Source organism: Ranitomeya variabilis, chromosome 8 (genome assembly GCF_051348905.1).
Source record: "Ranitomeya variabilis isolate aRanVar5 chromosome 8, aRanVar5.hap1, whole genome shotgun sequence".
NCBI lineage: Eukaryota > Metazoa > Chordata > Amphibia > Anura > Dendrobatidae > Ranitomeya > Ranitomeya variabilis.
In genome coordinates this window covers 15091136-15106223 of record NC_135239.1, presented here as the reverse complement: position 1 = coordinate 15106223, position 15088 = coordinate 15091136, and the positions used below count along the sequence as shown (strand labels likewise).

General features: G+C 42.9%; 1 protein-coding gene across 2 annotated transcripts in view; it reads right to left on the bottom strand.

Moving 5' to 3' along the window:
* NEGR1 (neuronal growth regulator 1) overlaps positions 1–15088 on the bottom strand; it is a 548474-nt gene that overhangs the window by 87720 nt on the left and 445666 nt on the right. For both annotated transcript variants that reach the window (XM_077277581.1, XM_077277582.1), the window contains exon 6: positions 11625–11776. In XM_077277581.1, coding sequence (XP_077133696.1) covers positions 11625–11776 — 152 coding nt within the window. The remainder of the gene's footprint in view (positions 1–11624; positions 11777–15088) is intronic.

Sequence of the window (15088 nt, the reverse complement as noted above, 5' to 3'; positions counted from 1 at the left end):
ATCACACACAAATTGAGTTCTAAAAATATTTAAATACAGGTTGTAATGTAACAGAATAGGTAAAAAGCCAAGGGGGTGAATACTTTTACAAGCCACCGTATATCAGAAAACATTTTGGGTAATAAATTGGTGAACAAGGGACTGTTTATTGTCTTTATTTCTGTCTTTTCATATCTTTCAGTTAACCATTTCTGGACTACTTCGGATTTGTTGTGTTACTGTGGACCTACATGGAATTGTTTTTTCCAATAAATTGGTGAACGAGGATTAGCACGGGGAAGTCTTTATTCAAATAAAGTATTTTTTTCTTTGTGAACTTACTTATCCTTCACCCAGCATGACGGGTAGTTGGGTTTGACGACAGCTGTGATTTGTAGAACATCCCAGCTGGCATCAAGTCCTGGGGTTAGTAATGGAGAGACGTCAATCAGAAACCCCCATTACTAACACAGTAATGAAAAAATAAAAACATAACGGGAAGAGGGAAGGGGGGCCCAAACACTGCGGAAGAGGGGAGTAGAGACCCCTTGGCAGATCTAAAATCACCCTTCAAATAACTGACTGTCACATCCAAACATAGACTAAGTGTGAACAGGTGCTGAACCCACAGTCACCAACTCATATACAGTCAAATAAATAAGGCAGCACACTGCGGCGCCAAAACCTGCAAACATTAAACATGAAAATTGAATTGCATTACTGCACTAGAAATATGAAAAAATGCGCTAAACTTTCTCATTTTTTCATATTTCTAGTGCAGTAATGCAATTCAATTTTCGTATTTCATGTTTGCATGTTTTGGCGCAGCAGCGTGCTGCCTTATTTTACTAAAATCACCCTGTCTGCCCTAAACATCCCCATATAGGTTCGGCACCTATCGCCGAGCAGGAACATAATCCCTCCCTAGCGATATGCCCTACATAGGGAGGGGACGGGGTGAGCACTTGTCAGTCCCCAATATAACCTAAGACAGAGAGAGAAGACGGTTGGGGGGAAAATACTTAGATTGAGAAGACAACCGAGATGTCACACCAGCAATCCTCCAAGGGTCTTCAGTGAAGACACTAACCAACTGCTACAACTTACAACAAGAGTGAGGCAAGTATGAGCTAACACCTGCACCATGCCTCAGTAATTGAATGTATCTAATTACACCCTTCTCTCCATAGACTTCAATAGCCAGCTGCAATATGATCCCTCAATAAGGGGGCAATCCCCATCTTATTTTGAGCCAAATACATTTTAGCATTTTTTTTCAGTTAGTTCAGTGAATGAGGAGTTCACGAGGCTTGGAAAGGAAGAGAAGTGGCTCATAAGTGTAGAAAAAAATATTTAACTGATAATACCGGTATATACTAAATGAATTTAAATGTTGTTGTTGGCCACATGGTGCAAACATTAAAATTTTGGGCACTCAGAAACCTTTATCTGTTCTATAGCGGTATTGACGGGGCATTATCTGTGTTATGGGGCACTCAGAGGGCATTATCTGTTTTATGTGGGCACTCAGGGGACATAATCTATATGCGAAGAAAAAGCACCCGCACTATCCGCTACTGTCAGTGGAGCTCCTACGTGTGTACTGCGGTGCTGCTCAGCTTCTGATCACGGGTGCAATAACCAGGAATAACCGTACTGCCCAATGCAACTTAAGAAGAAATGATGGCTGCACTCACCGATCTCTTGCAGGTAACTTTATTGATATAGCATCTTCACGGCACGGGGGTGTACATAAAAGACCTGTGGGAGCCGAACGACGGCCGTTTCGCACCGACCTGGTGCTTCTACGGGTTCCATAATCTGTTTTATGTGGGCACTCATGAGGCATTATCTGTTGTATGTTGGCATTCTCGGGGCATTATCTGTGTTATTGGGGCACTCAGGGGGAATTGTTCATTTTATGGGGGCACTCAGTGGGCATTGTCTGTGTTATAGGGGCTCTCGGGGGGCAATATCTGTTTTATGTGGGCACTCAGGGGGCATTATCTGTTTTATGTGGGCACTCAGGAGGCATTATCTGTTCTATATGGGCACTGACGGGGCATTATCTGTGCTATGGGGCACTCAGGGGGCATTATCTGTTTTATGTGGGCACTCGGGGCATTATCTATTTTATGTGGGCACTAAGGGGGCATTATCTGTTTTATGTGGGCACTGATGGGGCATTATCTGTGTTATGTGGGCACTCAGGGGGGATTGCTCATTTTATGGGGGCACTCAGTGGGCATTATCTGTGTTATAGGGGCCCTCAGGGGGCATTATCTGTATTATGTGGGTACTCAGGGGGCATTATCTGTTTTATGTGGGCACTCATGGGGCATTATCTGTTTTATGTGGGCACTCATGGGGCATTACCTGTGTTATTGGTGCACTGAGGGGAGATTGTTCATTTTATGGGGGCACTCAGGGGGCATTATCTGTTTTATGGGTGCACTCAGAGGCATTATCTGTTTTATGGCAGCACTAACGGGGCATTATCTATTTTAGGGGTGCACTCAGAGGCATTATCTGTTTTATGGGGGCACTCAGGGGGCATTAAATGTTTTATGGGGCACACGGGGCATTACTTGTTTTATGGGGCACATGGGGCATTATCTGTTTTGTGGGGCACTCAGGTGGCATTATCTGTCTTAAGGGGGCACTCAGGTGGCATTATCTGTCTTAAGGGGGCACTCAGGTGGCATTATCTGTCTTAAGGGGGCACTCAGGTGACATTCTGTTCTATGGGGGCACTCAGGTGGCATTATTACTCTGTTGGGGGTGCAATACTTGGTGTGTCCTTGGCGCTGACAACCCATACAATGCTGCTGTGTAAACCCCATCTAAACGTGGGTGTTGGGTGGTTCTAGGGGGGTTGGGGGCCATTCTGGATTTCAGTGTCCCTACTCCACTAACACCAGTGCTGATACGCATGCCTACAGGCTGAGAATATAAAGTATAAAGGCGCCATGTGGCGGCACAAGGAGCGCCTGCTGCTGTGGAGCTGCGGGGAGGCCGTGGGCACCACACGGTGCTTTATGCTTCCGATCATTGGATGTATCCTTCAGATCTTCGTGGCCAGCCCGTGGTCCAGTACAGAGAGGCCTCCACAGCTCAGGGCTCCAATTGGGCGATGGATTCCCTTTCTATCATCGGGACAGATGCATCTTGTTAGTGAAACTGACAGTGGATTTTTGCAGAAATGTGGGGAATTTTTGATCTCCTATTAATGTACATAGTGGCTGTGCTGAAGTCAGGGTTTTTTTGTGGTTCTTGCATCTTTCGCTTGCTCTTTTTATTTGCTGAACTTCAATAAACACAGCACAAGAAAAGAACACAAGCGGCGACGCAGCGTCTGATGCTGGCAGCGATGCGGCCGCGCACTTCCTGCTTCTGAAAGACGCGAATTCCTGAGGACTCCACCTGAAAGGCGTCAGATCTCCCTTGATGTGAATACAACAAATATAGACTAAGCGCTTTCTGCCCGCTCCTCGCCTTCGTCTTCTCGCGGCTGTTCCCTGCATCATCTCCAATTAGGCCATCCTGGTTATTTATACAAACAAAGCAAAGCCGGCTGCTAAACACCGCGCCGGAAATAATGATTTGCTATTAATTCTTCATTTTACATTTGCTAATTAATTGAATTATTTGTCCAGGAAAAAAAAAATCCATCTCGTGGAACAATAAAGATGTAATAATGATTTGCTCATTTGCTGAAATCTCTTTATTTGTATACTTGATTTATTCGTCAAATTTTTTTAAATTTTTTTATTTTTTCCATTTTGACCTTTTTGCTTCTGTGCCGCACGTGTTAACGACAGATGTGGAATAAGTAATGTGCCAATCAAAGTGAGGTCAGTCCGGCAGAAATATGTCAGGAAAATTACACCTCGGGTCTTTGAGGTATAAACAGTAATTAACACCTATGCCGGAATGGAATAAATTATGGCAAAATTAGCAAATATTTCACAGAGTTGCTTGATACTTTCTAGAAAAAAGGAGAGAAGCTGACTCAATCCTCACATTGTGTGTCTGTGTGTGCCGCACTAAGCGTGGAGAACAGAAAGAGGAGAAGAGAACTGTCTAAGGACCTGAGAACCAAAATTGTTGAAAAATATCACCAATCTCAATCTTACAAGTCCATCTCCAGAGATCTTCATGTTCCTTTTTCTATTGTGCGCAACATAATCAAGACGTTTACAACCCATGGCGCTGTAATCTCCCTGGACGCGGACGGCAGAGGAAAATTGATGAAAGGTTGCAATGCAGGATAGTCCACATGGTGGATAAGCAGCTCCAATCAAGGTCCAAAGAAATTCAAGCCGTCCTGCAGGCTCATGGTGCATCAATGAATGCACGAACTATCTGTCCACACGTGAATGAAATGAAACGCGATGGGAGGAGACCCAGAAGGACCCCACTGCTGACCCCGACATAAAAAATCTAGACTGCAGTTTGTCAAAATGTACGCGAGTAAGCCAAAATCCTTCTAAAGTCTTGTGGACAGATGAGACCAAGATAGAGCTTTTTGGTAAAGCACATCATTGTTTGCCTACAAAGAAAAGAACACAGTACCTGCAGTCGAATATGGTGGAGGGTCTCAGATGTTTCGAGATTGTTTTGCTGCCTCTGACACTGGTGCCTTGACATGAAATCTGAAGATTACCAAAGGATTTTGGGTCACAATGTAGTGCCCAGTGTCAGAAAGCTAGGTTTGCGTCCTAGGTTATGGGTCTTCCAGCAGGACATTGACCCCAAACATACTTCAAGAAGCCCCCAGAAATATAAAAGAGCTGGAGAGCTCTGAATTGGCAGCAAAGAGACCAGATCTAAATCCCATTGATCACCTGTGGAGAGATCTTAACACTACGGTTAGGAGAAGATGGAATATGAGAGAACTGGAGCAGTTTGCGAAACAAGAGCCGTCCAATATTCCAGGTGAGAGGAGTAAGAAGCTGGTGGATGATTATAGGAAGAGATTGACTGCAGTTATTTACTCCAAAGGGTGCAACCAATTATTAGTGCCAATAATTTTGTCTGGACCATTTTTGTGGTTTTGTGTGAAATTATGTCCAATTTGCCTTTTTCCTCTGTTTTTTTTGTGTTGTTTCGATACACACAAAGGAAATAAACAAATAAACAAGTTTATCGAGAAAATGCTGTAATAAAAAATATCACTAATAGATCACAATGAGAAATGCCGTCATAAAGAAGCACACGTTACAAACATGAAGTTGTATGAACCCGTCCAGGACAGGAAGCGTCGCACGCCGTGTTATACCGGTGACACATCGCTGGCCGCATCAACAGTTTTCTGACGTCGAGGACTGCAGCACGTTCTTACTAGTTTCCTTGAAGTGATACTTTTTTTGCATTGTTTTTTCAGTTGAAATGTCTTTGTGTAATTAAGCTGTAAAATATAACAAGGCCGCGAGATTCACCGAGAAGAACGCCAAGGATGCTCCAGGAATAAAAGCCAAGGACAGCTGCTTCCCTCAAGTGGCCGCTGATGTTTTCCATATTCTAATGAAATCGGCTACAATGTAAGCACTTCTATATGCTAAATACCAGCGCAGGCAGAAATTAATGCAACAGCGCTAATAAAGAGAGACAGTTGGCTGGAAAAGCTTATGCAAATGGCCGAGAGGTTTCTATCCCAGAGAGTAGGGGGCTTATCTGCACAAGATGAACGGAAAATCAACAGGCGGAAATCGGTGAAAAACAAAGTATGATGGAAACGGATGGAAGTCACAGCCAAGAAAACCTAGAAAAATGTATTTACTGACAGATCACTGATATTCAGGTGCAAGGAGCAAGTGGCTGCACCATCTATCTATTATCTATCATCTATCTATTATCTATCTATTATCTATCATCTATCTATTATCTATCTATTATCTATCATCTATCTATCATCTATCTATTATCTATCATCTATCTATTATCTATCATCTATCTATTATCTATCATCTATCTATTATCTATCTATCATTTATTATCTATGTATCTATCATCTATATCATCTATCTATTATATATCTATTATCTTATTATCTATCATCTATCATCTATATTATCTATCTATTATCTATCTATCTATTATCTATCTATCATCTATCTATTTATTATCTATCTATTATCTATCATCTATCTATTATCTATCTATCATTTATTATCTATCATCTATCTATTATCTATCATTTATTATCTATGTATCTATCATCTATATCATCTAGCTATCTATTATCTATCTAATATCTATCTATTATCCTATTATCTATTATCTATCTATCATCTATTATCTATCTATCTATTAACTATATATCATCTATCTATTATCTATCTATTATCTATCTATTAACTATCTATTATCTATTACAGTCCTATGTGAAAATGGGCAGGTTCACGCACCGTTGGGATTGTTAGGCTTCTTTCACACTTCAGTTGTTTGGCGTCAGTCACTTCCGACATAGTGACGGATCGACGGATCCGTCACAATTGTTGAGAAAACGGTTCCAACAAATCCGTTTTTGTGACGGATCCGTTACTTGGGGGTTGTCTGGGAAAAGTATCTACTTTTTGGAGCATGTGCAATTGAAAAAACGGATTGGGGCGACGGATCCGCCGAAATGACGGTCGCGATGGATCCGTCGCCCATAGGCGGCCATTCTATGGAATGACGGACGCGACGGATCCGCTGCGAACCGTCATTTCGGCGTTGACAAAAAACGTTTCAATGTCCGTCTATATCTAGACAACGTCCGCCAAATTTCGACAGATCCGTCGCATGACGGATGGAACTGACGACCATCCATCACAATCCGTCGCCAATGCAAGTCTATGGGAAAATAACGGATCCGCCAAAAAAAAGTGACGGATCCGTTATTTGAGGAAACTGGCGGTTTTAGACTGACGCCAAGCAACTGAAGTGTGAAAGAGGCCTTAGTGCGCCATGGACCATATCCCCGCACCCGCTGTTTTTGGAAGAAGAACCACTGTCGGTCTGAACTCCCAACATACATTGGGGGGGAAGTACGTTCTGATCTGTAGGACATGATTCATTATTGACGTCTCATCTGCATGTAAGATCTGCTCCTCCGCACTAGATCGTACAATGCCCGCCATCGGAGGATAAATGCATTGCACGCGCCGGGTGGGAGTTGTAGGATGATGGGAGTTATGTGATGATAACCTCTCTCCGTGCAGCCGGGCGTCATGTACATGGTGGAGCGGCAGGTGGTTAGATGATGACACCTCCCGAGTCACACCGTCGGAGCTGCCGCCATCGTCATGTGGGGGGTGACGGGGACTGGATGTGTTACGGCGCACGTTACGCTCCTCCGCTATTACGCGGGATGACACTATAATGTTCCCCTCCATATGGCTCCTAGATAGCATTTGTTTTACACAACGGTTATCTGCAGTTAGTCGATGATTTAATATGATTGCTGAAGAGAAGCAACAACGTGAAAATCAATTTAGAGGGAAAAAAAAGCATAAAAATACAAAAGAAAATTGCAAAAGCGATATCCTACGAGATGGAGGACAACACAAGTCCTACTTTATTTCATGCACAGATGCTGCAGAGCTGAGATTGTCATTGAAAGGAATTTCCACAACTGATCCATAAATACACTTTTAGGCTATGGTTTTGGTTTTGGTTTTGGTTTTGTTTTTTTGTTTTTTTTTCAACAGATCCAAGCCAAAATCCTTTTTTAAAATCAAAAGCTTGAAAAATGCTCGGAAAACTGTTCCTATTCATCTTTATAGGAAATACCCAAGGTATTTTTTTTTTTTTTTAAATACAGGGTGGGATAAAAACATAAAATGTAAAGTGCATCCTGATGTCATTCAAATCCAAATGACGGCAATGTCCAAGCAAAAGGCTGCAGAAAAACTTTTCCCTCCCCGAAAATGAACGGTTCCTGTAACGGTTGTCGTTTGAGAAACTCAATGATTTTTTATCTACATGGCCAGTATAGGAAGGTTTTACTACCGAAACGTGCGTTGGGGAGGGCGCACGGACCCTGGACACATCTTACCCGCCTTTCCCACTAGAGGTAATGGATATGTATTTTACATATATTTGTACTTGGACCTTTAGTCTTACTATGTGGGTGTCGGTATGAGAAACTTACTAGTTATAGCTGGATGGGATTGCATTTTTCTTAAATCCCTTGCTTATTACCACTCCGTATATGGGTTTTTTTGTTCCCGGCTCCGTGCGCCCTTAATATGCTCTCCTGTGGTGTCCCTGTACACCTTGCAGTACTGTGCCTCATCTGCTCCTTATATATGTGATGTATATGTTAATTAATTTTTTTAAAATGATTGTTGTGCAATAATAAAATTTGGTATTTTTATATACATTGCCTTTTGGATTTGTTGGTCGTTTTTTTGGGTCCTTGTGATCCATAATCCCCTGCCTATATTTGATAGCGACTAATCCTTACATTAAGTCGTTTTGTGTGTGTGTATTGGTTTCAGCATAAATAGTCTAATTATTTTTTGATTATTGTGTAAATATTAGTTACTATTGGCTATGCTGTTTTTTGTTGTGTGGTTAGCTATTTATGGCCAGTATAGAGTTTTACATCTCTGTTATATTTAAAAAATGAGCCCATTATGCTCTGAAATTTTTTTAAAAAATCTCTAAGGTTGCTCCATGCCCCTGCTGGTCACCTTGTGACCGCTGCAGCCAATCAATGAAAGGGAGGAGGCTGATGAAGGAAGATGGACAGCAGTACAAGAAATGGCAGGGGGCTGTAGGTGAATGTTAATGTTTATTTTCAGAAGTGCACAACTCCTTTAAATAATTATGTTTTGGTCTACAGACAAGTCTAGAGGATTTTTGAAGCAGTTTGACGATGTAAATATTATTATTTTTTTGGGGGGAGAAATAGTATAAAACCCATAAATCTCAGGACAAAGCACAAAGCAATGTAGACATAGACCTAGAGACAATGTCGCCCATTACAATATCAAAGTTGTAGCTGTCCCAGATCTCCCAGAACTTGTGGACTGAAAAGGAGAAGGGTTTATATAAACCGTGTGAGCTAGAGGCATTCATAGCAAGAGCGGGGAGAGTTCCTGGGAAGGGCAGGGGCGGGGAATCTGGCAAGGGCAGGGGTGGGGAATCTGGCAAGGGCAGGGGCGGGGTTCCCTGAAAAGATAAGGGATGAGCTCCCACGAAGCACAGGGATGGGGTTCCCCAGATGGGCAAAATGAGTTCCCTATAAGGTAATGGGCAGGGTTCCCTAAAAGAGCAGGTGTGGGATTCCCAGGAAGGCCAGGAGTAAGGTTCCCAGAAAGAATAGGGACAGGGTTTCTGGGAAGGTCAGTGATGAGGTTGACAGGAAGGATAGGGACGCGGTACGTGAAAAGGGCAGGGATGGTATTCCTGGGAAGGATAGGGGTGAGGTTCTTATGAAGGATAGGGATGAGTTTTGCGGAAAGGGCAAGGGTGGGGATACTGGAAAGGGGCAGTGTTCCCTGGAAGGACAGTTGTGGGTTTCCTGGGAAGGTTAGGGGTGATGTTCCCATGAAGGATAGGGACAGGGTTCCCGGAAAGATCAGGGTGAGGTTCCCAGGAAAGGCAAGGATGGGGTTCCTGGAATTGCAGGGGCAGTATTCTTGGGAAGGGTAAGGGTGGGTATGCTGGGAATGGCAGGATTCCCTGAAAGGGCAGGTGTAGGATTCCTGACAAAGTCAGGGATGAGGTTCACAGGAAGGATAGGGACGTCAGTTCCTGGAAAGGGCAGGGGTAGCATTCCTGGAGAAGGCAGAGGTGGGAATACGAGAAAGGGCAGCATCAGGGCTCAATGGAGGGCAGGGGAGCGGTTCCTGGTAAGGGCTTGGGAGGAGTTGTGGAGGGACTTAAACATCCGTAAAAAAGTTATCAACGGCACGAGAAGTAATAGGTTTACACTAATGTCCATGCTCTTGGCAGTAATGGGGTTAACAACTCATCAGAAAATACGGGAAAGGATTTGAGATTTTTTTTCCCTCCCCTGAGCGGAGTTTCAATATCATACATAAAAGTCACAGTTTAAAGGCTAATTCCATGAATGGAGATTAACTGAAATTGCAATTAGTATGCAAGACTGATATGAAAGACAAACATGGAGAGCGGCGCGCTCCATCCATCAAGGGTTATTTGCATGTGTAAATGTCAAAATATCACCTCGCCGCGACCTTACTGGCAGTCTGCGCGCGGGTATCAAGGGACGGTCTGGTCACATGGCAGGGACCGGAGATATTCAGCGCAGGGAGTGATGCGAGGGCGACTATTGTATTCTGCATTGCTACATGTGCCCCCTAGTGGCCAAAATATCTGCACCTGGAGGTTTGGGAAACAGAACCCAATGGGCAGATTTTCATCATGTAACATATTTTAGCCTAATGAACCAGACCTGCCATTTCCTGCTGGTATCACCCGCAAAACTGCAATATAAACCGAGACGAATACTGATACAATAGATGACGTTTGCAGAGTATGGATCGCCACAATCGAGGTTTCCCTTGAAATCTCCTGTAATTTACAGATTGCAGGCTGTCAAAGTGGAAATTTACGGTAATTTTGTACTGCCGTGGCCGGGTTCAATTTACAGAATATACGATGCCATAGTTTGGATCCATCCGGCTGACTATAGACTGACTTAATCTGAAAAAAGTCTGCAGATTACAGGCTGCCATACACCGGACTAAAGACTGCCCTAAACTAAAACTAATTGGCAGCCTACAGTTAGTCGGAACTTCCAAATCTGAAAACTGGCGTGTACAGGTACTAACTAGAAATAGCCACCTCTATACAACACAAACATATAAAGCAGCACTCTGTAGTGCTAAAGCATGTAAATATGAAATATAAATAGTATTACTGCTCTAAATAATAAGAAAAAATGGAGATACTTAGCACATAATTTGGCTAATTCATGCATGCCCGGCAGCCAACAACAAGGCGATCTTCTTTTGCTGGGAACCTACATGTCTAGTGTGAACACATCTCTTAGGCTAAAGCCTGAATTTATGGGTAGGGGGAGAACTGTGGCGGTTTTAATTGCAGCAGGATCCCACCTACCCATAAATTCAGACTTTAACCTAAGAGAGGTAATCACACTAAACATGTAGGTTCCCAGCAAAAGAAGATCGCCTTGTCGTTGGCTGCTGGGTATGCATGAATTAGCCATATTATGTGCTAAGTATCTCCATTTTTTCTTATTCTAGAGCAGTAATGCTATTCATATCTTATATTTACTTGCTTTAGCACTACAGATTGCAACTTTATTTTTTGTTACAGCTAGTCATAGTCTGCATTCAGCTTGCAGATGAGATGGGATGCCACAGTCGTGTCTCGTTTTGCAGATTATAGACTGCAATCAACTAAATAATATTTTCTCGCTGCACATATGATCCACTCACGGTCTCCATCAATTTGTAAATTTTGGGATAAAATTGTGGAAATCCATTTAGCAGACTTTATACTGCCATATTGTTGCAGGATACAGGCTGCCATACACTGGATATAAACCCATGATGTCCAGACACTGCGGTGACCCTTCTGCACAATCTCATACTATTAGTACAGCTGTTATTCTCCATATAGAAGAGCACAGCGATGACCTGGTGAGATCACACACGACTTACGGTTCAGGGGCAGGCTGGCGTTACTCGTTCCCAGCTTGTTTATCGCTACACATGTGTAATTGCCAAAGTGCTCTTCTGTTACATTAGAGACGTGGAGGATCGATCTGGTGTTGTAATTCTTTATGAGGATGCCTCTCTGTCCATTTGTGAGTCTAGAAAAAATAGAAATCATGAATATCAAATGTTGGACAGATGGAGGAATCTCTGCTAAATCTGAATAAGTAAACTATCATTATTATCATTTGTTTATTTACATATTAGTTACCTCCTGTATTATCCTCCAGAGCTGCACTCACTATTCTGCTGGTGCAGTCACTGTGTACATACATTACATTACTGATCCTGAGTTACCTCCTGTATTATACTCCAGAGTTGCACTCACTATTCTGCTGGTGCAGTCACTGTGTACATACATTACATTACTGATCCTGAGCTACCTCCTGTATTATACCCCAGAGCTGCACTCCCTATTCTGCTGGTGCAGTCACTGTGTACATACATTACATTACTGATCCTGAGTTACATCCTGTATTATACCCCAGAGCTGCACTCACTATTCTGCTAGTGCAGTCACTGTGTACATACATTACATTACTGATCCTGAGTTACATCCTGTATTATACCCCAGAGCTGCACTCATTATTCTGCTGGTGCAGTCACTGGGTACATAGATTACATTACTGATCCTGAGTTACATCCTGTATTATACTCCAGAGCTGCACTCACTATTCTGCTGGTGCAGTCACTGTGTACATACATTACATTACTGATCCTGAGCTACCTCCTGTATTATACCCCAGAGCTGCACTCCCTATTCTGCTGGTGCAGTCACTGTGTACATACATTACATTACTGATCCTGAGTTACATCCTGTATTATACCCCAGAGCTGCACTCATTATTCTGCTGGTGCAGTCACTGGGTACATAGATTACATTACTGATCCTGAGTTACATCCTGTATTATACTCCAGAGCTGCACTCACTATTCTGCTGGTGCAGTCACTGTGTACATACATTACATTACTGATCCTGAGTTACCTCCTGTATTATACTCAAGAGCTGCACTCACTATTCTGCTGGTGCAGTCACTGTGTACATACATTACATTACATTACTGATCCGGAGTTACCTCCTGTATTATACCCCAGAGCTGCGCTCACTATTCTGCTGGTGCAGTCACTGTGTACATACATTACATTACTGATCCTGAGTTACATCCTGTATTATCCTCCAGAGCTGCACTCACTATTCTGCTGGTGCAGTCACTGTGTACAAACATTACATTACTGATCCTGAGTTACTTCCTGTATTATACTCCAGAGCTGCACTCACTATTCTGCTGGTGCAGTCACTGTGTACATACATTACATTACTGATCCTGAGCTACCTCCTGTATTATACCCCAGAGCTGCACTCCCTATTCTGCTGGTGCAGTCACTGTGTACATACATTACATTACTGATCCTGAGTTACATCCTGTATTATACCCCAGAGCTGCACTCACTATTCTGCTAGTGCAGTCACTGTGTACATACATTACATTACTGATCCTGAGTTACATCCTGTATTATACCCCAGAGCTGCACTCATTATTCTGCTGGTGCAGTCACTGGGTACATAGATTACATTACTGATCCTGAGTTACATCCTGTATTATACTCCAGAGCTGCACTCACTATTCTGCTGGTGCAGTCACTGTGTACATACATTACATTACATTACTGATCCGGAGTTACCTCCTGTATTATACCCCAGAGCTGCGCTCACTATTCTGCTGGTGCAGTCACTGTGTACATACATTACATTACTGATCCTGAGTTACATCCTGTATTATACCCCAGAGCTGCACTCACTATTCTGCTGGTGCAGTCACTGTGTACATACATTACATTACTGATCCTGAGTTACTTCCTGTATTATACTCCAGAGCTGCACTCATTATTCTGCTGGTGCAGTCACTGTGTACATACATTACATTACATTACTGGTCCTGAGTTACATCCTGTATTATACTCCAGAGCTGCACTCACTATTCTGCTGGTGCAGTCACTGTGTACATACATTACCATTACTGATCCTGAGTTACCTCCTGTATTATACCCCAGAGCTGCACTCACTATTCTGCTGGTGCAGTCACTGTGTACATACATTACATTACTGATCCGGAGTTACCTCCTGTATTTTACCCCAGAGCTGCACTCACTATTCTGCTGGTGCAGTCACTGTGTACATACATTACTGATCCTGAGTTACATCCTGTATTATACCCCAGAGCTGCACTCACTATTCTGCTGGTGCAGTCACTGTGTACATACATTACATTACTGATCCTGAGTTACATCCTGTATTATACCCCAGAGCTGCACTCACTATTCTGCTGGTGCAGTCACTGTGTACATACATTACATTACTGATCCGGAGTTACCTCCTGTATTATACCCCAGAGCTGCGCTCACTATTCTGCTGGTGCAGTCACTGTGTACATACATTACATTACTGATCCTGAGTTACATCCTGTATTATACCCCAGAGCTGCACTCACTATTCTGCTGGTGCAGTCACTGTGTACATACATTACATTACTGATCCTGAGTTACCTCCTGTATTATACTCCAGAGCTGCACTCACTATTCTGCTGGTGCAGTCACTGTGTACATACATTACATTACATTACTGGTCCTGAGTTACATCCTGTATTATACTCCAGAGTTGCACTCACTATTCTGCTGGTGCAGTCACTGTGTACATACATTACCATTACTGATCCTGAGTTACCTCCTGTATTATACCCCAGAGCTGCACTCACTATTCTGCTGGTGCAGTCACTGTGTACATACATTACATTACTGATCCGGAGTTACCTCCTGTATTTTACCCCAGAGCTGCACTCACTATTCTGCTGGTGCAGTCACTGTGTGCATACATTACTGATCCTGAGTTACATCCTGTATTATACCCCAGAGCTGCACTCACTATTCTGCTGGTGCAGTCACTGTGTACATACATTACATTACTGATCCGGAGTTACCTCCTGTATTATACCCCAGAGCTGCACTCACTATTGTGCTGGCGTAGTCACTGTGTACATACATTACATTACTGATCCTGAGTTACATCCTGTATTATACCCCAGAGCTGCACTCACTATTCTGCTGGTGCAGTCACTGTGTACATACATTACATTACTGATCCTGAGTTACATCCTGTATTATACTCCAGAGCTGCACTCACTATTCTGCTGGTGCAGTCACTGTGTACATACATTACATTACTGATCCTGAGTTACATCCTGTATTATACCCCAGAGCTGCACTCACTATTCTGCTGGTGCAGTCACTGTGTACATACATTACATTACTGATCCTGAGTTACCTCCTGTATTATACTCAAGAGCTGCACTCACTATTCTGCTGGTGCAGTCACTGTGTAAATACATTACATTACATTACTGATCCTGAGTTAC